At 44.7% G+C, this 26,622-nt stretch overlaps 2 protein-coding genes across 18 annotated transcripts in view; both read right to left on the reverse strand.

Annotated features, from left to right (window-relative positions):
• Window positions 1–16,531, reverse strand: part of afap1 (actin filament associated protein 1) — an 86,039-nt gene extending 69,508 nt beyond the window's left edge. The window contains exon 1 of the mRNA XM_035426813.1: window positions 16,351–16,531. Coding sequence (XP_035282704.1) covers window positions 16,351–16,369 — 19 coding nt within the window. The 5' untranslated portion in view covers window positions 16,370–16,531. The remainder of the gene's footprint in view (window positions 1–16,350) is intronic.
• A 1,752-nt stretch (window positions 16,532–18,283) lies between these two features.
• Window positions 18,284–26,622, reverse strand: part of ablim2 (actin binding LIM protein family, member 2) — an 85,196-nt gene continuing 76,857 nt past the window's right edge. For all 17 annotated transcript variants that reach the window (XM_035425217.1, XM_035425211.1, XM_035425205.1 and 14 more), the window contains one exon: window positions 18,284–21,425. In XM_035425217.1, the coding sequence (XP_035281108.1) occupies window positions 21,312–21,425 (114 nt within the window). In that variant the 3' untranslated portion in view covers window positions 18,284–21,311. The remainder of the gene's footprint in view (window positions 21,426–26,622) is intronic.

Below are 26,622 nucleotides of genomic sequence, written 5' to 3' on the forward strand. Positions count from 1 at the left end.
GATGCAGGGAGATCTGTGTATGTGTGTGTGTGTGTGTGTGTGTGTTAATGCCCTTTCCTCCCTTTCTTGGCTATCCAATGCCTTAGAAAGGCAGGGAAAAAGATGTTATCTGAAAAGTTAACCAAAGTGAGTGTGTGTGTATATGCAGACGTGTGCATTATATGCTTGTGCATATACACAAGTATGCAGTGTGTTCGCGTGTGCGTGTGCGTGTGCGTGTGCGTGTGTGTGTGTGTGTCTCCATGTGAATGTGTAGGCGTCTTGCATAGTGCCCTTGCTCTCAGGCTTTTTGTGCTGCTGAAAACTAAAAGTCTGCATCGTTACTCACTAAATAACCAAGTCACTCTTCCAGGCCAGGGAAGGAGGGAACTGGAATTTTACTGCATTTTTTACTGCATGATCCAGGGTAATTACATAGTCTAGAGAAAGTGAAGAGGATGGACAGCTGGAACCATGTCATTTAGTCCTTTTTTCAATCATCTGCTGGTCCTTATTTCTAATCTAGTTTTACGCTTCAATATTTGCTGCTTGAGTTAAGACTGACAATTAACAGTGACGCTGTAATCCTGGATGTGTTGTGACAGGTACACCCGTTTACGGGAGAGAGAGAGCACTCTGAACTCACAGGGCTGCGCTTTTCCTGCCGTTACCGGGAGATTAAGAGTGCAGACGGCGAAGCCGGCCTTTTCAAGACAGGCCAAAAATAACAGGCCGAAGCGGAGCCGGCGGCAGAGCCGTGCCTGCCGAAATTTTTCGGGCGCGGGCTGGAGGGCAAGGGTGGGGGGGGGGGGGAAGAAACCGCGTGGGCGTCGTAGTCCGGAAAGCTCCGCGAGACGCATCTGAAGTACGCGGGGCCTCTCGCCACACATCAAAGGCAGGCGGGCGGCGGCGAGGACGCGAAACGAACCTCGAGCCTCCGTCGGCCCTCCCCGTCCTTCGCTGCGAAAACAAATACTTTCAGGGCGACTTGCGTCACATCTGGACGGCTTATCTTTCATTGTAAATATAAGCGTAATGGCGAAAATATTTTTGAGCCAATTACTCAAGGGGTGACAGAAAAGAAAGAGAAAGCAAAACAAAATGGGGGACAGAGAGACACCCCGTGCGTGGGGTGGCGTTACACTGGGGGCGCATTAATGGGTAACACCCAGGACACAACTGGAACAGCCCGACCGTGTGGTGGCGTAAATCTTCTCATGACTATTGCACCGTGGGAATTCCGAGTTACAAAACAGCGTTGATAATTTGAAAAATTGGACTGGCGCGACCCCATTGTAGCAATGCGGGTCCATCTCTGCTCAACCTGTCAGCACCACTGATACGGAGTGCTAGCTGTTCCAGAGAATCCCCTCAGACAGGAGCTCAGGTAGCCATCGCCATCTGGCTAGGCCTCGTTCAGTGTGATGTCATATGTTGCAGATCTGGTTGCAATTGAAAGTGGGCCATGCTATACTGAGTCATTGGCTCCGGTTTGTTCTTGCCTGCTTCTAGCTCTATAAGGGAAAAGAGGGAGCGTTTCTGTTCAGGCAGAAGACCGGCACGGTGAGGTGGCAAGACCATAAATGGCGGGTGATGTCACTTTTTCAAGCGGCTGCATTTTTTAGTAATGAGCATGACTGCACGTTGAGCATCAGACACCTTTGTGACTTATGCAGCTTGTAGCTTTGTGGTGACCGAACTGAGAAATGGTGGTATACAATGCAGGATCCCAGAGAGCGCTCTGAAGAGGTTATTACTGGTGTGGACCAGTCACTGCTTATTTCTCATTGAGTCACACTGGACTCCCAACAGTGAAAGTGCACCGCTGCTATATTTACATACCGCAGGGATATACGAATCGCATAGGAAGTCATTGTCACTTGCTGTAGTGCTCATGATGTCATCGCAGATGTTTGAGCCATTGTTCTCCCAAGTGCGAGTCAAGTCTGATCAGTGACATTGGCATTTTTATAAACAAAGACACAGACCTAGAATGTTAACATATGGTTTCTCTAACATTACAGAGGACCTGTGTGTGTGTGTGTGTGTGTGTGGGAGACAGACCGAGAGAGAGGGTATATGTGGGTGTGTGTGTGTGAGAAATGTGTGTTTCAGTGCGTTTATTTGTGTCACTGTGTAAGCATGTTAGCATGTGTGTGTACCAGTGCCTGTGTGAGTATATGTGTGTGTCAGTCTATCTGCATTCCATTATGTGTATGTGAGTCAGTGCCTAGTATGTGCGTGCTAGCATGCGTGCTAACATTTGTGTGCACGTGTGTGCGCGAGTCTGTTCAGGCTTTTCTGGAAAGGCTCTGATTTCCACTCCCTCCTGTTAATACATATGGAACCGTTATTTATTCAATGATTCCAAAACTTGGCGAAAGGGGCGAGAGCATTTCCAGCTCCGCCTGAAGTGACAGCCACACCCATCTGGAGGGAATACATGTGGGGAACCGGAGGGAGGCCGACCAGGAACCACACCTCAGCTGACCGGCCCCCCTTCCCCGCCCCCTCCCCCCCGTCACGCTGGACAGATTAACGAGCGCTCTCTTCATTAACCGCGGGAAGGTGGGACGGGGAGATCAGAGCGGGCTTCCCGAGACGCTGCGGCCAGCGAAGGGTGCGACTGGCTCATTATCAGGGTAAACACCGAGAGGCCCTCCAGAAATAGCTGACATTAAGAGTGAATGGATAAAGTGGGTTAAAACAACACGGGGAGACCAGAGTGGAAACTCTGCGAATTCAGGGGGAAACCAACGGCCGAACGTTCACTCGCACAAAGGCCGACATAAATAACTGCTGGACAAAACTCTACTTATCAGGCACAAAAACCCACACAGGACAAATATAGCTACTATAAAAAAAATGTTTTTTTAATTTTGCAATTTCGTTTAGATGTCTTTAAACATGGGCCTTTTTTCCCTAAAAATCTTGCCAGACACGATGCTGAATGAGAGCCAGGGACAGAGGAAGTGCTGTATGTTACTTCAGAATCCAGGTCATACCCGGCCTCCCAGACCCTTCCCACAACCCCCTTTCCCCTTTTTCTGACTGAAAGGTCTGCTGGCAGAGAAAGCCGTTCCCGGCTCCGTCCGCCGCTCCGTAGGCTTCCCAGACTCCCCGGAGATCCGCCGCACGCCCGCGTGGCCCTGGGGGGAGGGGGGTGCGTGAGAGGCGAAGCACGGCATCAGCCGCGCGCGGGTTGAACGCGGCGAGAAGCCACGCCGGATCACCCCGCGATTTCCACCGTGCGATCCTCAGGTGAGAGGGGAAGGATCGCGATTGGGCGGAGTCAAGAAGCCTTTGTGTTGCTGGGGAAGGTGGGGGGAGGGGCATGTGCAAGACCAGCGCATTTATTCTCTCTCTGTCTTAGACCCTAACCAGGTCTGTCTTGCATCACTCATTCTGCACTGTCTCTTTGTTCACTGTCGAAAATTCAGAATAACTAGCTAAATAACTTTCTAAAGCAGCAAAAGATCATGACATTAACAATGTGAAAAACATGTCTCATGTCTAAATGTCCCTCTCAGCAACTCTCTCTCAACACTCATCACTCTTTTCATCACTCTCTCTTCTCCTCCATCTCAGTTTTAAATGGTCTCTCATCACCCTCTTCCTCTTTTTCTCTGTGTCCCCCCCCCCCCCCCCCCCCCCCCAGAGACTGACATCTGGTTCAAATAAGCAATGAAGCGAGTTTGACCGTCTCGGGATTTCAGATTCTTTTTGAACTTTCTGTTGTTGGTGAATGGGACACCTTGTGTCGGCCCGTAGACACAGAAAACAACCATGAGGCCAGATAGGGGCAAAGACATGAATCTGCAGCCTGGAGGAACCAGCTGACCTCAGACACATTTCGCCACAGCCCACTGTGAAACGCTACACGTGCAGGAACACTGCAACAGCATGTGACCTCACGCCACCTCACGGCATATCATAGCATGTCCCTTTGTGCTGGCTCCTCCCACCTCCCTCGTGCATCTGACGACTGTCAGGACTCGGCCAATCACAGGCAAGCCTGGAATTATCTGACCATTTCAGTCATAGCAGACTCCAAAAAATGCATTCTTGTGGAAGTCTATCCCACATTTCCACCCCTGAATTAAAAACTACACACAGCACTGGGCAGCAAAACTGCTGACATGTCCTGGGACAGCCCCTAAAGAGGTTAACGCACTAGCGTAGCAGAACACATAGGAAACACTATCCCTCTGTTTCTCTCTTCCAAAATGTTTAAAGTGGTTGCTTTGAGAGGTCCTCATTCTGTACAGTAACAGCACCCTCCTTCTCCTTTATGTTTATCCTTTCTGCGAAAGACCATGGACACAGACACACGCACCCACACACACATGTGCACACGCACATACAACACAACACATCCCCCAGTCCCCCAGACTGCTTTGCAAGGCAAGGACAGCAGCCACATAAACAGAACACTTATTCATTTCACAATAAAATGAGAGAAATAAGAGTTATTGTAGCATATTTGCCCTCTCAGTTTCCCCATGAAGGCCAGGAACTACAGGATTTGTTTTTATTACAACAGGCAGCAACCCACAGAGAATAAAGACAAAACCCCATCAAAAACACAAAACACACTAGTCATTGGCAAGCAGCCAGTTATAATGTAGCCTCTCTATTTATATTAAAACTCATGTTATGTTCAATTTCACTCCCCCATTGATCACAGTGCTTGGAGGGATGGGGGGGCAGAAGAAATATGGCGTTGTTCTTTTAGTAACTGACAGCAAGTTTGTGGGTTTGCTCACAAATGTCTTTTTGTTCTTTCTGTTATTATGGAACTTCAGAAAGGATTAGATAAGTAAGGAAGGAAAGATTATATACTAAGTAGTCTGCCACTATGGAGTGGTTCCTAATTCTGATCCTAAGAACACGGTTTAATTTAGCAAGCGGTTACAAATCGACTGAAGGAAAATCCAGTTCTTGCCCTGCATGAAATGAATGGGCAAAATAAACTGTTTGGCCCGAAAGGGCGAGGAAGTGCAAGAGTTTGATGCAGTGACTTTGGGGGGAAAAGGATTGGAGTCCAGCCGTGGGACGACGTCCATGTTGCCCGGTAACCATTTAGAGTGACGTAAAAGGAGCGGGCAGCCGGAGGTTTGGGCCTGAGCCCTGGAAGCCCTCAGGAGGAGAGCCCAAATAGTGACTCACGTCCAGCGAAAGGAACGAGGAATTTACATCATAAAGCTGTCGCTCTCTGTTTCCGCCCCGTCGCCGCGTGATTCTTTTAAGACACTGCCATTCCAAATGGCTTTTCCTGTCGGCTCCTGAGCAGTGAGTGCTTAGATGGGGGCTTGGAAAAAGCAGCGTTTAGGAAATGGAAGAAAATAAAGTGACACGAAAGCTTTGATAGTCTTTCGCTTTCTGCTACATATTCCTGGCACCTTCCGTACTGGGGATTTCCTTCTTTTTATATCTACTGCCTGGTCAATAGTCTGCAGACTCCACACACTGCCTCAGAGTTACTCCGTGCCAAAGATATTCCACTAGACTCCACCGCCCACCTGTTTTAACGAAACAGACCTACCTGCATATATATATATGGGGGGTGAAAGAGAGGTAGGGAGGATGGAAGGAAGGGAAAAAAAAAGATGGAGAGATAATGATAGAGAGGAGAGAGGAAGGATGTTTGGCAGAAAGAGAGGAAGAGAGAACGAGAGAGAGAGAGAGAGAGACGCCTCAAACAGCCAGCAGCACTGAATACCTGTCCTGAAGTGAACACCTGGATGTGTCCGCTCAATGGACAGGGTGCAGATGTTGTTCATTCCTGGCACACTGAAAAAGTGTCACGTGCAAACCCCTCTCCCACCCCCCCCCACCTCAATCAACCCCCTCCCCAGGCCCATTTACCTAGAAAAGCAGCACAGCCCACACGGCTCAATTCAGCTTTCTCACTGAAGCTCAGATCCAGTCGGGACATGTTGACAGCCCCATTGCACGTGAGCCCTGCCAGCTGTACATCTCAGCATCCGCGCTCGCTGCTAACTGCTGCAGAGGCTGCCAGGCCTCTCGGCCGAGCCAAACCCAGCCCGTACTGCTGGAGCTGTCGTTACCTTGCGCAAATAAAAATCCTTCTGCAAAATAACATCGCCGCATGCTTCCACGTTAACCGCAGTGTACACAGTATTCACATTGACCTCTTCAGGGCAACAATAAAAAACATTTCTCTCATCCTCTCTCAATTTCATCAGGGGGCACACGACCCCCAGATACCAACACAAAATATTAGCAATATTGACAGATAACATTTAGGCCCACTCTTAAACCTCTTTACTAGTTTAGCTATAGTTTCAGACTCTCTGGATACAGTGTCACAATTTATGAGAAAGTTGGTTCGCAACCAGAAACATGTCGGTTTGCTGTTTGATCTCAGGTGAGACACTGAAATTGTGGCCTTGAGCAAAGGCCACAGTAAAGTGTGTAGTAAATATCCAGCTCTATTCATGCCAAAATATGTAAACTATGTAAGTCATGCTGCATAAGCATGCTTTTTAGCTAAGGAAACAGGAGTGGCCCCAATTCACTTTAGAGGCTTGAGGGTGCTAATCATTATAGCATTGCGCTGCTCAACACGCCCACATCAAATGCTTGTTCTGGATGTCTCCGTTTTTTTGTTGTTTGGTTTCAGAGACATGTGTCCCCTAAAGAGTTCCATCTGGTTTTTGGAATGACCATCGAGCAGTTTGACCGCCCCTCTCTGTGGAAAAGTAACGACCTCAACCGCAAAAGCACAACTTTTTTTTTTTTTAAGCGCTGCGAAGCCAAACGGCGTCAGCGGCGGCCCTGCGATGGCGTGCTTAGCATTCATCCCATCTGATTAAAAAACAAGGTATATGTGCACCAACACACTGCTTCACAGCTGCAGAGTCCCCTCAGCCTGGACAGGGAGGGAAGAACTGCCCCGATCCACCTGGGGACCGTGGAACGTTCTGGCGACGGTTCCCTCACGCTGCGGCAACCAACGTGACCCGCAGTGTTATGAGAATGCCACCCCCGCCCCCCCCCCATACTCTCTCTTGAGTGCTTCATTAACATGCCATACACTAGACAAGGGGTTCTTAAAATTTTAAATATTTTTTTAATACTTTTTCAATATCGGGACCCAAATTGGAAATTTTGTACATTTCAGGGACCTGTCAAATACACATACTAGCAGTTTAGTCGAGTACAGACTCATTCTGGTACCTACCTACCTGGGACCTACCGATGACCCACTTTGGTTCCCCACCCATAGTTAAGGAAGCATTGCAACAGACACACATTGCCAAAGCAGAAACAGCAGATGGCTAAAACCAAATATGAAAGAAGACACATTGGAGAACCTTGACTACAGCATGAACAACAGGCCTTATAGAGGTATTGATTACATGATGTTGTACTGAACAAATTTAATTACTTCCACAAGAACCACATTTACTAATACAAGAAAATACAACAAATAATCGCTCTTGATCTTTCTTCTCCCCCCTCTCAAATTCTCAGTCCCTCTCATCCCCCACCTATTTCCCTCTCAATCTCCTTTTCCCAGAGTATCGTTTCCCACCACACCCCCTCCTGGGGGTTTGAGGTAATGGGCCTGGAGCTAGTCAGTCCTGTTTGTTCTGTGGAAACACCCCCAGCACAGATCACCATGGGAAATGGGAAAAAACAGGGTCCTACAATCAACGGCAGCATCACTGGTCCCCCCCCCCTACCCCACGCTTGCATCCCATTTCCTCTCAGGATGTGGCAAGGCACGATGGCGGAACTGCACCGCATTACTGTTATTGCGCGATTATTAGCGCTAGCACTGCGCTGGAGATAAGACAGCAGGCTGGGGTTCCACAGGGGTAAACTCCGCTTTATTAAAAGGCCCTCCAGGGCTGCTGGATCCAAATCAGAGGGATAAGGCTGGCTGCAGCCCACTACAGGCAAACCGCATATCTGCTTTTGGATCAGCTTTAGCCTGCAACAGGCCAGTTCAATCTCCACGCAATACACAATACTCCTGTTCCCATTCTACAGGCCAGCTCCATCAGCACACAATACTCCTGTTCCCATTCTACAGGCCAGCTCCATCGGCACACAATACACAATACTCCTGTTCCCATTCTATAGGCCAGCTCCATCAGTACACAATACTCCTGTTCCCATTTTACAGGCCAGCTCCATCGCCATGCAATACACAATACTTCTATTCCCATTCCATAGGCAGCTCCATCACACCCACACAATACACAATACTCCTGTTCCCATTCCATAAGCAGCTCCATCACACCCACACAGTACACAATACACAATACTCCTGTTCCCATTCTGCAGGCCAGCTCCATCACCATGCAATACGCAATACTTCTATTCCCATTCCATAGGCAGCTCCATCACACCCACACAATACACAATACTCCTGTTCCCATTCCATAGGCCAGCTCCATCACACCCACGCAATACACAATACTCCTGTTCCCATTTCGTGATCACACAGCACAATTTTCATGTCAACACTTAGCTCTTAGATTCATCTTTTTTTAACGATGGGAGAGGTGGGGAAAAGAAAAAAGAGTTGCCCCGGGGCCTGCTCCGGTTGCCGAGCAGCAGGCATGCCCGCGCAGACACAGGCAGATGGCGTCTGATAGCATTAACGCTAACCGCGGAGTGGCGACAGACCGATGAGGCGCCTGCGCCTTCAGAATCGTGCCGTTACAGGTCTCCCGATTCACTCTCCTGAAATGTCCCCTTCCACAGGGAGAAAAATAATACCCGCAGGGTCACCGGAAGGTCGTTTCTGGCTGATGGGTTTACCTGCGAAAGGCTGACAAAAAAATCACTCAATAACAAAAATAAAGCTCAAAGAGGAGGTGAGTCACCTCACACTCAGTACCACCGGTGTCAAAGCCCCAACCTGGGTGATGCACCGGCAGCCATTCTGGATCAACACATCAGCTGAGGTGGAGACCCAAGGATTTATGAAGTCAGTTAAACCGGAGCCTGCACGGCCAGGCAGACAAAGTCACCTTCCGGAATTTTCCCCAGTACACCGGGGAACGCCCTCGTCCTTTACAATGTAGGATTTCCGGGACTCTTCATCTAACGTTTTCACTTTCTATCAATGACACCAAAACCCTTTGGCCTTGACTTAACCTCCATTTCATATCTGTTTATCACAGTGATAAAGAATGTAGGGTCTTGTTATGCGTGATGTAGCCTACATTGCTAGACTGTTTTCCCTTCCAAAGCGTTTTTGCTTCAACATGCCGAATATAATTACACAGTGATACAAATTCAACACAGTGAAAGACGGCTTCACATTTTGTAAAGGGAAGATAAGTGGTGTGAAAGCATTTCTGAGCTGATTCCCGTTACAGGCATGAAGGAGACTGCATTTATGACTAATTCGTTTGGCAGACACCTTTATCCAGGTAAATCCATAATACAAACAGTTTAATATCATCGACACTGTCAATCCCTTTAATTTTGTGCTTTCCTCTTACATTTCCAAAAAGGTGCAAGGTTGCCCTATCATTTTTGGTTACACCATAAGCAGATCTCTTTATCCAAAGGGATTTACATTGACACGGGTTTCAAATTTAAATCTGTGTACAATCTGTAGCTCAGTTTCAGAAATTTTAATGCCTCAGTTTCCACTCTAGTTCAGTTATGGACAAATTGTGATTAAACAGAGGAAATGCTATCTTCCAGGTTCCTGGAACAGGTCATAGGGTCAAAGGTCAAGCTCACAGAGACCTCTGGCTTTTCTTTCCTTTTCTACTAAGGTCAAAGTCTTAAGTGTCCTGATAGCTGTCTTTTTTCTTAAATTTTCAGTCTATTAAACACACATTCTCCTCTTTGCTAAAAGTTCCAGGTGAAATAATCTCCTGACCAGCGAGTTGGTGAGCTAAAAATTGTTAGGGTGTAAAACATCCCTTTAAACTGATCATTGGGCTCAACCTGTTTTAATTAATTTTCCTTGATGAACACGAGCCAACGATCTGACTAATCAATTGGAAAGTACCGCACAGCTTCTTCACATGATGAGGGGAGATTAAATGATAAATTGATTAATCACTAAGTGCACTTTACAAAAAAAGATACACCACTCTGTTAACTACCACGCTAGCTTTCAGCACAACCAGCAATAACAAAACCTGAACTTCAAGATTGTTTGAAATCTGCATATTGCAGATCTTAGCCATGAATATTGTGTGTGCAGAGAAGGAAGAGGTCTACATGTATCCACAAATAATGTTGATAAAATGTGGACAATTTTGCAAAGCAGGCAAAAAGTGATGGTATTGAGTATTTTGTGAAATAATTGCTGCATTGATAAATGACTGAAAACAGGTGAAGACCGATAATCAGTTTAAGGGGGGGTTCTCCGCTGCACCACCGCTCCTGACAGTGTTTCTTGCATTTCTTACAGCATTTTCTGTATTTTCCTACAGTTAATATTCATGCTTGTCCATTTAGCCATTTCTTTTCCAAAATAAGGCCTGAGACATCTTCCTACCAGCTAAATATGACTAAATATGGATGCCAGATCAACTTTCTGTTTTCCATTTCTACAGAATTTCCACAGGTAAACTTCACTGTCCTAATCTGTAATTTTCATACAGGTGGGAATCCATCTGTCCCGCATGAACTGCCTCTCACTTCTAGTCTTGTTGGCCTTCTGAGTCATGCTGCAGCTTGTTGACTGAAGCAATCAAAGTAAAGTACAGGCTCAAGGCTTCCATGTCAAAGCACCACACATAGCTGCACTGATTTCCCCCCTCCCCCGCTTCTGAGGTCAGGGAGTGGGTGCTGATTCCTCCTCAGTGTAGTCCGCTGTGTGTCCTCCATCTGCTGTTTATAAGCCTGCCCCCTGCTGGTGGCTTCTCCAACAACACCTCCTTAGAAAGCTCAACTCCTGAGGCGCATTTTGAGGAGGCACCAACAAATCTCTACCAAAGTCCCCCCCCTCCCTTTGATCTCTGATTGGGTCTTTTCTTTAATTCTTCTCTCCCGAATCACTACCATGTGGACCCCTCATGGCCAGGACACTCTGGAGAGGTAGGTCTGTCATTAATGCAGGCAGCGAGTGTCTGGCTTTTATTGGACCTCTAATGAGCTTGAGTGCCCTTCTCCATCTGTGGATACATGGAAGAGACTCAGAGAGAAGAGCTAACAACCCCACTATGGAAGAGAACAAAACGCTTCATCAGCACAGTTAAAAAAAAAAGGGTTTAAAAAAAAGTTTACCCTAATACGTAATTTTCTGTCTTGTCTGTGCATGTGTCTGTATAAGTGCATGTGTGTGTGCATGTGTGTGTGTGTGTGTTGTTCATTTGCAGAATGCTCCAGTTGATGACAAAATATCACTCCCATGTATCCATGCATTAGTGGTGGTCTCTGCACTGTACCAGCATACTGCCCAACTGGCCAAAAGACCCAGGTCTTGCAGGAAGCAGACTCTTACTGACTACGGCCTAAGAGATGCCTGTTTTACCAGCGTTGTATTCTCTGAGTGCTCCCACGTGCTCGATGTGAGCGAAAAAGCAACACTGAGAAGAGCGATTGGGTGAAGGAATTCCATTTGACATCTGCAGCACGTAACCATTAGACTTCCAGTGGCTGATTCATGTCATTGTTGTTTATCTGGCTTCTTAAATACCCAGAGAGAACGTCAGGCCTGTGCGCTTCGCCCTTTCACTGTATTAATGACTTTCCTTTGCCCTGAAGCCACGTCTGGCTCTGACAGGCCTACAGTACAGAGAGCAAGTCTTTAAAACAAAACTGAAGGCATAAATTCTGCACACCCTGTGCTGAGATCTCTTTTTGTTTGAGTATAATAGGATTTATTTCTGAAATCAGATTAGACGCTTTTTTTTTTTTTTTTTTTTTTAAATAACCTTCGAACACACCCGGGCAAGTGAGAACAATGTCCGAAGTAAAAAAGTAAACACATGATTGAGTTACAAAGGCTTGTTTGTAGTGCCTTCACAGGCAATATCCACAAGTCTCTGTTTTTTTGCAGTGGCTTTGAAATTCCAGTTACGCCAGACCCGACCGCAGGCGCTGTCTCCCAACACCCCTCTCGTGTTGTGACAACATAAAGACCATGAACGCTCCACCAGAACCCCACGCAATGAGGGCCCGATGACGGTCAATAAGGAGAAAGGAATCCGGCACAATGCAGTAACAAGTTGGGAATTTCATGTTAATGGCAGCATTCCACTTTGGCCTACATACACGCGTCCATGTTTACTTATTTATGATTTTCCAGGAAAACACAGGCTCGCATTGTCCTGAGCAATGTTTCCATCACTGGAAGTACACAGTGAAGAGGCTATAGGGCTAGATGCTGTGCAGTAAATATAGGTTCAACTCAAAACAACATATCCAGTGGCACAGCCAGCTAAAGGTTTTGGACAGAGCTCTAATGAGTCTTATGGCCTGGATGTAATCTCAGTTAGCCATTCTGAAGCAAGCCACAGGATCACCTTAGGTGCATTTCCTGTTTAGCATGGACTTTCAGAGGTGCCATAGTACTCCAATTCCCAAAACAAGAGGATGCTGTAGGGATGTTACAATAAATTGGGGGGGGGGGGGGTAGAAATGAGGAAAGTCATAAAAACGAAAATCAGTAGGAAGGACAAGTCAATTTCACCAGTGGCTATAAACACAGGGACGTTGCAGGGCAATCAATCGTAAATAAAACGGCAAGTCATAGCGCACAATAATCCCAAGAGCACAAGACCTTTCAATCCACAAAATGATGTAGTATAAGTTCTCTCCCCGTAAGTGATCCTCTAATACCACTCCACTACCTTCCATCCATCCATCCGTTATCTAACCCGCTTACTCCTGATCAGGGTAGCAGGGGGCTGGAGCCTGTCCCAGCATGCATTAGAAGTATATATTATGTAACTATATATTATATAATTATATTACTATAATATATAAGTATGTGTACACATTTATTTGTTGTCAAACTATAACATATGTATAACTGTGATGCTGTGTTCAGTAAAATTTAAATATAAATATTTTATCTAATACAGAAAAGAACCAGTATTTGCATGTTTCTCTTGTTGATAAATACAGAATTACTGACTGCGAGAACAAAGATTGCTCATACTCATCAAATAACTATATGATAAATAAATAAATAAATAAATGGCTAACTCATTGTTGCCCGGTTACTTTATTGTTTCTCTACTGCATACTGTGAATATGCCTTGCTTTGCTGCTATGAGCATCCCACACGTCACCCTCAGGGTGCAGGGATATGGTAGGGGTTCTGGTTATCATAGAGGTGGGCAAGCTAACAGCGCTTGCGTGGCTGGGGATGTGCGCTGGTTTTATATTTCGCAGCTGGCCCGAAGCCCTCCAGATGGAAACAGATGTAAATGAAAATATAATAAAACCCCTGAGATGCCACAGCTGCCAGCCCAGCTGGCTCATTCCCTCTCAGGGATGAGGAGAAGACCTCCAGTCTACAGAAGCGACGCTACTCGTTAAGCACCCACATATAAATTGAGGTCAGCGGCAACTGGTTCAACGCAGACTTACCAGCTTTCATTTCAGAAGTCAACACGCATAAAAAGAAATGCATGCTGTCATACATAGATGCACGCACTCACTCGCACATACGCACGCACATATGCACACACACATCCATTTACACACACGCATGTACTCATACACACACACACACAAGCACTCATACACATGCTCAAGTATGCACTTATGCATATATGTTTCAAGAGGAGCACGTATACATCATACACAGACCCTTCTAAATGCACTTATACATAGCTATATTATGCACATATGCAGAAACACAAACATGCATGCACACAGTCTTTTCTGGTTCCCCCTTTTCTCCTCCATTGCTTCCCTCTTCTCTTTAGGGAAACCAGCAGGATGAAAAAGCAACTGATGAGAAGGCCCTCAACCTCAAGCACACTCAACCCCATGGAGAAATGAGCTGAGATATCAAACTCGAATCCCCACAGCCACCATAGAGATGAGCTGAGATTTCAAACCCGGGGCAAACTCGAATCCTCACAGCCACCATAGATATGAGCTGAGATTTCAAACCTGGGGCGAACTCAAATCCCCACACCACAATAGAGATGAGCTGAAATTTCAAACCTGGGGCGAACTTGAATCCCCACAGCCACCATAGAGATGAGCTGAGATTTCAAACCTGGAGAAAACCTGTCTCTCCACATCCATTGATGAACTGAGGAAAACAGTTTGCTCAGAAGAACGAAAGCAGTGTTTATAGACACAGTGTTTATTGACAATAACCCGCTCCCTACGCCTGCATAAACCAGCACTGCATGTCCAGTATTCTTCTGGTAATGGGTGAAGTCATAATATCCAAAGGTATATTTGGGAAAACAAATGCAGGAGAGCATTTTGGGAAGCCCCAGGAAGAGGCCCTGTACCCTCACTGGCACTTGGGGCTGCTGAACTCACCTTGGGAGTCCAGATGTCCAAGAACGATGATGTCATGATCAACCACAGCATCAATATTATATTGGGAAAATGGCAGCAGCTGCTGGTGTCTCAGCACTAGGATTAAATATCAGGCACGGTAATACCATCAAAGCTTGACAAGGAAAACAAGAACACACTGGTCATTAAGCTGACCGTTATTTTAAAAGTCCACTTAATAATTCCATGTTATTCTGACAATGCATGGATCCTCAAAGTCACTGGAATAGACCTTTTCATATACTTTTCAGCAGTGGAGATGCACTATACAGTAAGTCTGCTGGCTTTCAATTAAACTGAATCTGTGCTGCTTGACAGCAACAAAATACCCAAAAGACTTCGAGCCCACAAAACACTTCTGCCCTGTTGACCTGTTCAGTACTTCCTGTTTTCAGGTTAGAAATGTGGAATTGTGTGGAAGTCAGGCCAATTTCAGTTTGGCCCAACATGAACAGAAAGTGATATTTTTAAATTTCCCACCGAAACCCTGTTAGTGTGCAAAACAGAAGGTAGGGCAGAGTTTTGTCAACAACGGCTACGTGCGCACTTCAGTGTATATCCCCTTGTTTGGGACCTGTGGGACACAGCGGCCAGCCAAAGCTACAGTGTTTAGCAGGATGCAGACATGTTTGCCTCCCATTGTCCATTGTTAGCGAGCAGTGCTCCCTCCTGCTTTTGGCTTTGGTTTTAACATCAAGGTGAAAGTTTGATGATGGAATGCTCAGGTCTACTGAAAATAAAACAAAACAAAAAAATACCACATGGGCATATTCATCACTACAAGAGCCAACTGGATAACGTGAAGATACTTGATACTTTTTAAGACACTGGTTGGTGTAATTCACAAATGTGTGTGGACAATTTTTCAGATCTCTTGGAAATATGTGATAATATATTCATAACAACTTTATAAAGATGAAGGGTAAAATGCCAGTTAACGAAGGAGTAAAATCGCCATTTATGTTCCAAATCCGTTTAAATTCTACCAAAATAAACTGTAGCGATTTCCCATCAAAAGACCAGGGTTTTATAATCATACATACAGTCCCGTGCCCCATTGTATTTGATTAATTGGATTTGCTTTGAATAATTGAGCGGTTTCCTCCCCCTTATTTCAATCCACAGCACGTGCACGCTCGCTCAGAAAGCCAGCTGATCTCCTCCTGTCCCACCACGAGTCTCGCGCCGCGGGTAGAGCGTTGACAATCACACACTGAGCCAAGCGCTGCCGAGATCATTAGCCACTACCGACAATTAATCTGGCTGCTCCATTGTCCCTGTCACACGCACTGCTCCTTTGTGATCACTTCCCTCGCCGTATACGACTTCATATTGGAACAAAATAAATATTTGCCCGAGCATCAGAATGGAAATTGATGAGAAAATCTGACCGTATTGATTTTCTCCCAACGACGCCTCTCGCAGTTTAGGACAATGGCCACAAAAAGGGCTATTCAAACCAACAATTATAATGAATAAAACAAGAAGGCATTTTGTCAACGAAATGTGCATGGGACTATAGCTCAGTGATACTTTGATTCCATTCACAAATAAGGCAGAATGCAGATAATTTCTCTCAAATGCAGACTTATTTCTCAGGCTATATATAAACGTTTCTTAATGCTTTAAAAGTATGTTGCTGTATTCAAATAAACATTTTGCTCACAATATATACGTTAGGTATTGCTCTATTTTATCACAATGACTGCACGTTGCACCCCCAGTGCGTCATAAACGCCGGTGTCATGATGTCATTCACGTTACAGTATTAAATATTGTTTTGGCTAATAGTTCAGAAAAATGAGCGTCATCGTCGCAGTAAAGAATGTGACACTCGAGCAGAGATGCCATGTGACAGAAAGACGAGCAAAAATGACCATGCTACCCTACCTTTACTCTTGCTCTCCATGTTGTTCTAATCCAAATCAGCGTCTTCTTTATTCCGGCTCAGTGACAATAGAGTTCGCACCAATGTGCTCATCGGGACTCCAAGCTCGGGGGATTTGATTTCCTTGGTCCAGACCATGGACGCGTCGCGAACTGTCAACCATCAATGGTGAGTAGCACGGACCCAAGCCTATCAAATTTGCATCCACTGTGCGCAACAATCCAATGTCAGACAACAAGAGGCGGGATCAGGGGCAGAAGGTGGACTTAGGTTGGCTGACGTGGTGAAGGACCACTTGAAAATTACTATCAACAGTACCAACCAATCATAGCTCTATTGATATATTTACGTCCAACTCAAATGTATATACATTTTAAATAAATTACATTAGGAAATTACTACAGCTTTGCTATGTTCTCCACGCACACTGCCATTGTCAGGTAATGCGGGGGTCTAGATTATCTATTTATCAACAGTTGATGTTTTTTAAAAATATTTTATAGCTCATCTGTGCTTGTGAAGAATGCATTAAAGTACAAGATTCATTCTGATTGGGGCAGAAATCCACAGCTTTCTCCAGCAGCTCAGCTGCAATGAGTTGGTAGTGCAATCCTGTGGTTAAAGGGGTGCTTGTGCTAGTAACCCAAAGGTTGAAGGCTTGATTCTTGGTTGGATAACTGCCATTGTGCCATAGAGCAAGACAGCTGCTTAACTTTATTAACTTTAGTAAATATGCAGTTGTATTGTACATACAGGTAAGAAAGTGAGATAAGGACATCTGTGATAGAAAGAACACTTGTGATGTACTGTAACTACAGCAAAAATACAAAGACAATAGAGTTCAGAGATCTGTGGTGAAATCCCCAAGCTGTGCTGCTTTAACAAATACAATGGTCACATCAGATATCCTTTAGCTCAGCCCATTAGACAGACAAATGGTAATACAACAAAAAAAGATATTCCTAATCTCACATTAACAAACATCTGCATTGTTCAGAAGAAATATGGCAGAATGGTTAGGGAAGGAGCTGTGTAACAGACTGGTTGCAGGTTCAAGTCCCAAGTGAGGCACTGTCATTGTGCCCTTAAGTAAAGTGCCAAATTGCAGTGTCAGTGTCAAATGGATGGTACTGTATGTCAGACATACAAGCTGCGTGCAGATAAGAGCTCCTACTTAATGCCTGAATGTAATGAATGAAACTGAACCCACATCCTTTGGGGTGGTGTGTACTTTGACCCACCCCCCCCCCCCCCCCCCCACCCCCATGATTTCAAAACTGTGGTTTTCAGTGTACACTCCCAGCTGAAAGAAACAGACACAGTGTGCAGTTTTTGTTCTGATCTTGTTGTCTTATCTCTGAAATGTTAGCTTGGTCACAAATATTTTTCAAGGGAGTTGCGGTCCTCAAACCTTTTTACAGTGCTCTATGGAACAGGCACCCATTGAGCGAACAAGTGAATTGCTTTACCTCTGCATGTTGTGTCAGCCTCACGTTCTTTAATGTGACAGATACTGGACTGAAAATATGTCATAAGCTTTCCACTCTCTAAGACACATGCATACACACATCCATGAGTACACACAGAACCAATTATGGCGGTATCATCCTCATTTCGTACTGCACAGCATAGTGTGTGTGTGTGTGTGTGTGTGAATGGGACGGGGGAAATGGTGCAGGAATGTGAATCACCAGAGCTTGCTATTCAAAGTGAATTGTGATCGTCAAACAAAAAAAAAAAATTATTTACCTGGGAAGAACACATATCACTAATGTCCAATTTCATATTGTACAGTTAATAACTATAATTCAGTTGTGAAAATAATAATTAAAATACCTCATTTACTTGGCTTCAAAAGTTACTTGTTTTAAACATCAGCATGTCGGCTGTTGTCATGCCAGGGTAACCGCAAACAGCAACACAGGACAATCAAAGTACTGAACCAAACATTTATTTTAAGATGAGAGACATCAGCATTTCTTGCAAACCAGCAAAGCAAAATAAAAGCATGAGAAAACAAAAAGGCTTTTAGTTACAGCAGAATTTGACCCTTATCTCCATGCTGCTTTGCCACAAGGACATCAACATTCACAGCATAGACCAAATGTTGCATCCGGTGGTTAAATGGGTTGTTCTATTCACACAAAAGAACATTTCTGTGTTATTAGCAGGCCAACACAGTTTCTTTAGAATTAGCATCACTCTATCCGCATTTCTATCAGAACACAGATTGGCAAAAAAAGTTGATATTTGAAGGCAAAGTACAAAAAAGCATTTAGTAAATGCTAGCAATTTCATAGCCTGTGTGTCATTCATAGTTTTTTATGTCAAGTTATTTAACATAACTGTAAATGCATTTTATGAACATTAAAGCATTCATTACAGGAACTTGCCTTCTGCTATTATTTAACCCAGAAACAAACTGCGGACACTTACAATCTCAGTTTCCCAAAAATAAAAAAACACCAGGTAACATCCTTGCACTGCTGTAGAGAATTCATTCTCTTTCTGAAACATTAGGAAATAAAATTTAATTAAAAAGCAAGGCATACATACATATATATTTTTCTTCTTCGTCTCAAAGATAAACGGTCTTATTTTAAAGAGCTATTTTCTCTGGGAGGGAAGTGTGTTTTGCTAAGGGGATGAAAGGCGCTTGCTTGCGCAGTGACTTGGCTAGGCGAAGGCTGCAGCTTTAGTCTAATACCTCACATACTCCTGTTTCCACAGCTGTTCAAATAATGCAGGCATAATCGCCTCACTGCCCTCTCCAGAACCACAGAGGGACTCTCAACAGAAAAACTGTGAACCCCAAAACACAGTCAGGGGGGGAACTTGAATCTCTCCACCTGCCACAAAGACAGCACAACATCCCTGTAACATTCCCAGGGTGCAATGCGATCCCAGACACTCCAGTCGACTATATGATTTACACGGGGAGTGCTGTACATTACTGTCTCTAACTGGACAATGACTCCTCGACCAGCATACGAAAATCAATCGGTCCTCAGTAACAGCTGCTGACATTCACTGGGACACTAATACACTGTGGACTTTTTAGATCCAATAAAGCACTTAAAAAAGCAATCGACATATGTAAATGGTTTAGCTTATTTAATAGGCTGTTTTAAAATGAAGCCAAATTGTTAGCTCTGTTTAAAAAAAAAAAAACGAACAAACAAAAAAAAAACATGAAATAATCACGAAAACTATGTGAGCGTGTGAGGAATTAAAAAAGTATTCACCGTATTGTTTTTTCACCAGTAAATTTCTTACTGTACACAGTAGTTGCGTGTCACATAAAGTAGCCTTTATCTAGATGCTATAGAAAAATAGATATTTGACTCACAAAACAAAAAAAGTAAGTTAAGCTTTTCATCTGTTCCAAGGAAATGTGTACATGATAAAAGCAAAGCTGGTTTTTGCTGCTCATTACTGATCAGCCACCATGTTTGCTGATCGCAGATACAGAGCTGACATCGTGCTGATCTTTACGAAGCTTCACTCGGCTTCCATTTTGAAGAGCTCCAAGGTGAGAACCTCAGAGATATCACCAGCCCTCACTTTAAGCACATAGCTGTGTACGTAACACTTCAACAGTGATATGAATGTTACAGGTGAGATATCAAAATGGCTCCTTTTAAACTACACATATCCAGTGTCAGTGAACGTACTGTTTGATATTTGCGGTAGCTTATGGTTAATTATATTGGCAATTGCATTTGTAATATATACAGTTTATTCTCTATAAGATAAACAAAAGTAAAACACATTTATATATTACTCAAATTAAATAAAAACCAAATAAATGCACTGAAGTGCTTATGTAAGTCTGTGTAGTTATGACAGAAAATATGTCCATGGGAATACATTTTTAACAAATATAAACAATTTAGTCCGGATTTGGTAATGTCATTAATGCTTTCAGGGTTCATATTACAATATAAAAATTATTTTAGGCTTCAATTGGAATTTCTTTTGTTGGTTTTGACCAACATAGACATGGCCTGTACACCATTCTCTGCAAAGTCATTCAAGTTTAGACCTTGGTTCTGTGGCGATTTGTGGTGCTAGCTGAGCAGCTCTAATAGTATTCTCACCTGTCGTTTCCCACTCAGATTTATGGTCTTATAGGGGCTGTCTTTAGCCCATCACATCTTTGTGCCTCATTGATTTATATGTATATCTCACATATGACACAGTATCTAGGAGCACTCAACAAAGATTGTGACCATCCTCCATTTGAGGAATAATCTTGGTTGAAAACAGAAAGAAAACAATATAGTAAGGTGCTTTAACCATATTTAATTATATTACCAAAAAAAAAATGAAAAGAAATAAGAGTTGTTTCCTGTCCCTCTTTGGCCTCAAGAGTGCTCTCGCAGTATACTTGGTCTTCCACTGCTGTAAACTGAAACTGTAGTGTTTCAAAGAACGTAAACTGTGCACATGTCATGTTAGAAGCAGAAAGAGAAGAGGGTTCGGCGCGGTCGCTAAGAGGCCGACGCGGGGATTTAGAAAGCTTGCGGTATTTATTCTGCTGAGGAGGAGCAGGGCGTGAGTGGGTGGAGCTGGGGAGGGGGTGATTTGGACCTCACACAGAGAGAGAGAGAGAGAGAGATGGAGGGAGAGAGAGAGAAGAAAGAGTGAGGGAGAGATAGAGAGAGAGAAGGGACCAAGTGACCGGCCATGCAAGTATAGCTCCTCCCCCGTCAATCACAACGGACATTCTCATAACACTGCGGGTCACGTCGGTTGCCGCAGCGTCAGGGAACCGTCGCGAGAACGTTCCAAGGTCCCCAGGTGGATCGGGGCAGTTCCTCCCTCCCTGTCCAGGCTGAGGGGACTCTGCAGCTGTGAAGCAGTGTGTTGGTGCACATATACCTTGTTTTTTAATCAGATGGGATGAATGCTAAGCACGCCATCGCAGGGCCGCCGCTGACGCCGTTTGGCTTCGCAGCGCTTAAAAAAGTCGCGCTTTCTTCTTGAGGTCGTTTCTTTTCCACAGAGCGAGGCGGTCAAACTGCTCGATGGTCATCCCGAAAACCTGACGGAAGTCTTCAGGGGACAAGTGTCTCTGAAACAAAAACAACAAAAAACAGAGACATCAGCAGAACCATCGCCTCTATCTATTCAAATATTATGATGTGGGCAATGAAGATGTTACAGTAGGTAAGTGCTGGACCAGGTTACTTAAAATGTGTACTTCAGCTTTAAATAGTCTATGTACAGTCATATCATCTTAGATATTTCCAAATGCACCAGTATTTAGGAGACCGCTTCTGAAACTGTTAAAAGGAAAAACAACTCTCTTACATGTCGCTTCTCTTTACAACAAAAACCGAAACTGTACAAAACTTTTAGTTGTAATCTACACATGCTATACTAAATTCACGCAAGATGCCTCATTTCATAGAAATGATTTCACAACAAACCCCACCAATGTGATACTCCCTTTTAGAGTACTGCTAGTACATGTATGTCCAGTTAGCTCACTGTCTGATAAACATACAGCACACACAGCCCCCCTGTCTCCCCCTACTCCCTGACACATACTTACACACGTGCACACACACACACACACACATACACACAGGGGTGTGACAGCTGCTGGTGCTTGAACCATTAACACAGTCCTCCCACTCACAGGCCTGTTGTGGAACAAAACTGTGACAGATTTACTGCTTCTGGGAGCTCTGAGGGCCAGAACTGTGACAGATCCAGAGTGGCTGTCCATTACCTCCACATACATCTCAGGTCGAGAGAGAGAGAGAGAGAGAGAGAGCGGGAGAGAGAGAGACAGACAGGCAGAGAGAGAGAGAAAGAGAGAGAATATGGGTATGGGAACGGGGGGAATATGGTTATGGGAAGTGGAGGGAGGAAAGGGAAAGTTTAATTTTTGTTTTGAATAATATTCAGTCTATTAAAACCTGAATGTTATTCAAAACAAACATACCAGGCAGTATGTTTATTTTAATCATGCTGATGGAGCCCGTACAAATTTTAATTTCAGTAAGAGCAAAAACACGAGGTACAGGGTGAGAGAGCAAGAGAAAGAGAGAGAGAGGCAGAGAGAGAGAAAGAGAGAGTTTAAATATGAAACAGTAACGCTGCATAGTGACCTGGTGCCAAGGCTATAGTGAAACCATAACAGGGTGTTAGGTAATTGTCTGCTGTGATGCCAAAAATCTGCTAAAGTTTTACACATTTCACCTGGGGTATTTCAGGTATTTATGTTATTTATGTGCTTGTGTCCTGGGCAAGAGACCATGTAACCTTTCAGGCCCCATTATGTAACAGGTTCATGTGGCTGGTGCCGTCCATTGCCATGGCTCACGCTATCTCTGCATCTCCTCCTGAAGGTGACAGCAACAGAGATACTCCTCTGGAAGGGGAGGCCTACTGCTCGGACCACCACCACTAAATGGCTGCTCATGACCTTTGGCCCTCTCACACTGTGGCTCTGGCTGCAAGAAGAGACACCATCCACATGAAACCCAGGCCTTGCTACCTGGCAGCACAGTGTTCAGCAAGCCCTGCCAGGCATTTGATGAGAACACAGCAAACCCATTTTATGGACATAAATTCCATTATTCTCCACAAACACGCCCCATAAGACTGTGAGCATGATGGAGAATATCTCGCAATAAGTGCAAAAAAAAAAAAAAAAAGTGCAATACAATTCCATGCATCTGAACACACTGTACTAACACTAAAATGCTACTGTTAGAAACTACAGACAGACAAATAGCACTGGGACTTTAATTAGCATTAACAAACAAAACAAAAAGTATATTATTCAGAGATGCTTATACTGGATCACTTGCACATAATAATAATAATAATTATTGTTGTTGTTCTTGATCTTGTTATTATTATTATCATTGTTGCTGTTGTTTCAGGTTATGCGTTTGCCTCAAGGGTACAAGAACAGCGTTCCTCCTGGGAGTTCAGACTTGCAGCATTCTGGTAACAAGTCTAACCTCTTATGCCACTCTACTGGCATCCAATAACACGAGACCTGGTCCCTCGGCTTCAGAACGCGCGCCGAGCTCCGGGCCCAGCAGGAGAGAGGCCATGAAGGCCGCGTGCCGCTCCGCTGGAAGCACATCTAAGAGGGGGGCGGTGGCCCGCGGCTCTGCAGCAGAGCCCTGCGTTTGGACAGAGCGCCGGGGGGTGGGGGTGGGGGGGGGGGGGGGGGGCTGGCGCAGGTACGGTTCGGCAGGAGACCCGAACTGTAAATCACCACACCAACCCCCCGCCCCCGCCTCCACGCGCATAGCGAGGTTGTTGTTTTCCTCTCGGTGAAGAACGAGAAGCTTCGGCACGTGGGTCCGAGCGGCGGGAACGCGGGCGCACGCGCGAGCGCACGTGCTAGCGCTCCCTCCCTGGAGACTTCACCTGCGAGCCGAACCCGTTGCGCAACGCCGCTGGCTCGCGCCGCTGCCCCGAAGTAACACCGTTCAGGGTCACACCGTATCAACATTCTGCACACTCCTGCAATTCCTGCCTCCCGGCCAAGAAAGGACCGCAACAATGTATCATCTGTGAGCGCTGATACAGCCCCCGCACACATCACACGTTGGGCAATCGTTACCAATCAGGACACTGTGGAAACACTGACTGTAAACTGCATGGCATTTCCTTATGTTACATTACAGGCATTTAGCAGACGCGACTTACACAACTTTTACATTCACACTGCATCCAGTATACAGCTGGATATATACTGAAGCAATGCAGGTTAAGTACCTTGCTCAAGGGTACAACGGCAGTGTCCTACCCAGGAATCGAACCTGCGACCTTTAGGTTACCAGTTCCTTGTTTTTTTTATTTAGTGGCACAAAAAGCTGAGGCAGTAATTGTCATTGCAGCAACAAGCCCTAAGGACAGGACAGAGCCCTGACCAAGCCCAGTGTTCCCAGGGCCAATCGTTACTCAAGTGTGACACCTGTGGCTACTCAAGTGGATTGCAGAGAGAAAAGAAGTGAAGCCTGCTGGCTTTTGGATGACATGTATTAACGCACACAATCCTGTGAAATGACAGAGGATGTGGCAGCACTAGGACAGTCTGGCATTCCAAATATAGTAAAGTAAATGAAAACATAGAATAAAATGTTTTTTCAAAAGTTATCAATTCACGCAAAAGGACCTGTAGTGGACCCCTATTAATTTCCAAAAATAAGGTTTGGAACAATGCTGGATATATTTTAGGCTGTAGAGTAATTTAATGAACTTTATTTACACAGGGTAGATTGACTGTGCATGCGCTGTTGATGCCTTGTCTTTGGATTGTGGGAAGAAACAGGAGAACCCAGAGGAAACCCATGTGTACACAGGGAGAAAACGCAAACTCCACACACAGAGAGGCCCAGGCTGTTATTCAACCCCGGGACCTTCTTGCTGTGAGGCGACAGCGCTATCCACTGCACCACCATGCTGCCCACCACAAGTGCGTGAGCCTAAATGAGCATAATGGCATTTCTTTTATTCTCTTATTAAAGATTACCTACTGTTTTTATAACCATTTCATTATAATTGTTGCCACATGCTCCATAAATCATGATGAAGATGCCTGCTGATTTACTTATGATAAAAACCATTCCGATTATCATTAACATTTATAACCTGTTATAAAAGGGATAAGTAGAGTTGACCTCTGGATGAATTACATCTCATGATGAATTTAAACTGCATAACACAGGGTTCCTGAAAGCTATTAAATACTGACCACGAATGGACGGTGACCTCATCCTTGGTTTTTCCACAATGGATTTGCACGAATGTGCATTTGTTGAGATAAAGTTCTATGCGGTAGGGATAATGCTCGCAGATGGCGACATCTTTTATGGTTTTATGGGAGGAGAAAAAATAATAATATGCTGAAATAACCATTTGTCTTCATTTTATTGCCTGGAAATTTCTGATTCGCCCCTGGAGACAATGACTCCTCTTCCACTCAATATAAACGGGATTCCATGTGCACACGACCGCGCAGAGACGTCACACCACCGCCTCCCTCCAGAACAGAATGAAGGACAGGACCGCGGGACAGGAAATCAGCACTTCATAATTCAGCCGAAAACTTGCAAAACACATTCAGACCCAGCCTGGAAAAAAAAAGTTCTTCCAACGTTACTACAACATTAGCCAAACGCTAGGAGAACACGCGCTGGATGCTGGTGGAGACATGCCTACATCTAGCTTCAGCACTCTGGGTGCTGAGAGAGAACAGCATCTGAACTGACTCACAAACTCACATGGAAAGGAATCCGTCACGGTTTCACGTCAACAGGGCCCAATTCTCATCGGCATTAGAATGCCACTGAGGGCCATTAGTATAACATAGCGCTACGTGCATTTGAGCCTGCTCGTTTGTGTGTGCGTTTTCAGTGAGTAATGTGTCAGCACATTATTTAAATATCCGGTAATGTGTGTACATTAGTCAGAATCCATTAGCACACGTGTGTGTTTGCGCACATCTGCCAAGTTGTACTGTATCTGCTGGCAGGAACATTGTAGCATTCGTATCTTAGCATGCATCTTTGTCTATTACACAACATCCATTCATTTTGATCTGTCCATTCTATTACAGCGTCCCTGTTAGCACTGGAGTGTACATTTTAGCATGGAATTGTGTTTTTATTGCTAATTCCAGTTCCAGTATCTGTTAGTGTATAGCAATTAGTATTTTTGGTTAGCATGTATCCATCAATACATTATGGGTACATCTGATAGCATGTACTGTATCTGCTACTAGTACTTGTGATGACTGCTGTACATGTTCTGTTTCTCACATTCCACACACTGTTTGGGGCGAGGCTGTGAAATCACTGTGACATCACTCCATCTCACTTTCCATAAGCAAAACAAAAGACTGTTTGAGAAATAAAAGCACTTCCTCTTTTCAATAGGATCAACAGGCATTAAAGACTTTGGGTAGCTGAGTAGCAGTGTTCCCACTCCTCTTATTCTGGGTCATTGCTAGCAGGCCCAAAAATGACTGGTGTAGCTCACAATGGAAGCATTCACATAACCTATCAATGACATCTGAGCTTTGTCTGATATCCCAGGGAATGCAACACCGTAACAATGAAAGGAAGTTACAACATCGCTGGAAGAATACCGACTGACCTCCTTTCAAAGCGCTTTAACAGGTTCTGAATGAACAGAATGACTAAGGTAAGGGAATACCTAAGTGTTTTTTTACAAAGGTGTGGGCATGTGCGTGTGTGTGAGAGGGAGAGAGAAAGCGAGAGAGAGAGAGAGATAGT

The sequence above is a fragment of the Anguilla anguilla genome, chromosome 7 (assembly GCF_013347855.1).
Source record: "Anguilla anguilla isolate fAngAng1 chromosome 7, fAngAng1.pri, whole genome shotgun sequence".
Lineage (NCBI taxonomy): Eukaryota > Metazoa > Chordata > Actinopteri > Anguilliformes > Anguillidae > Anguilla > Anguilla anguilla.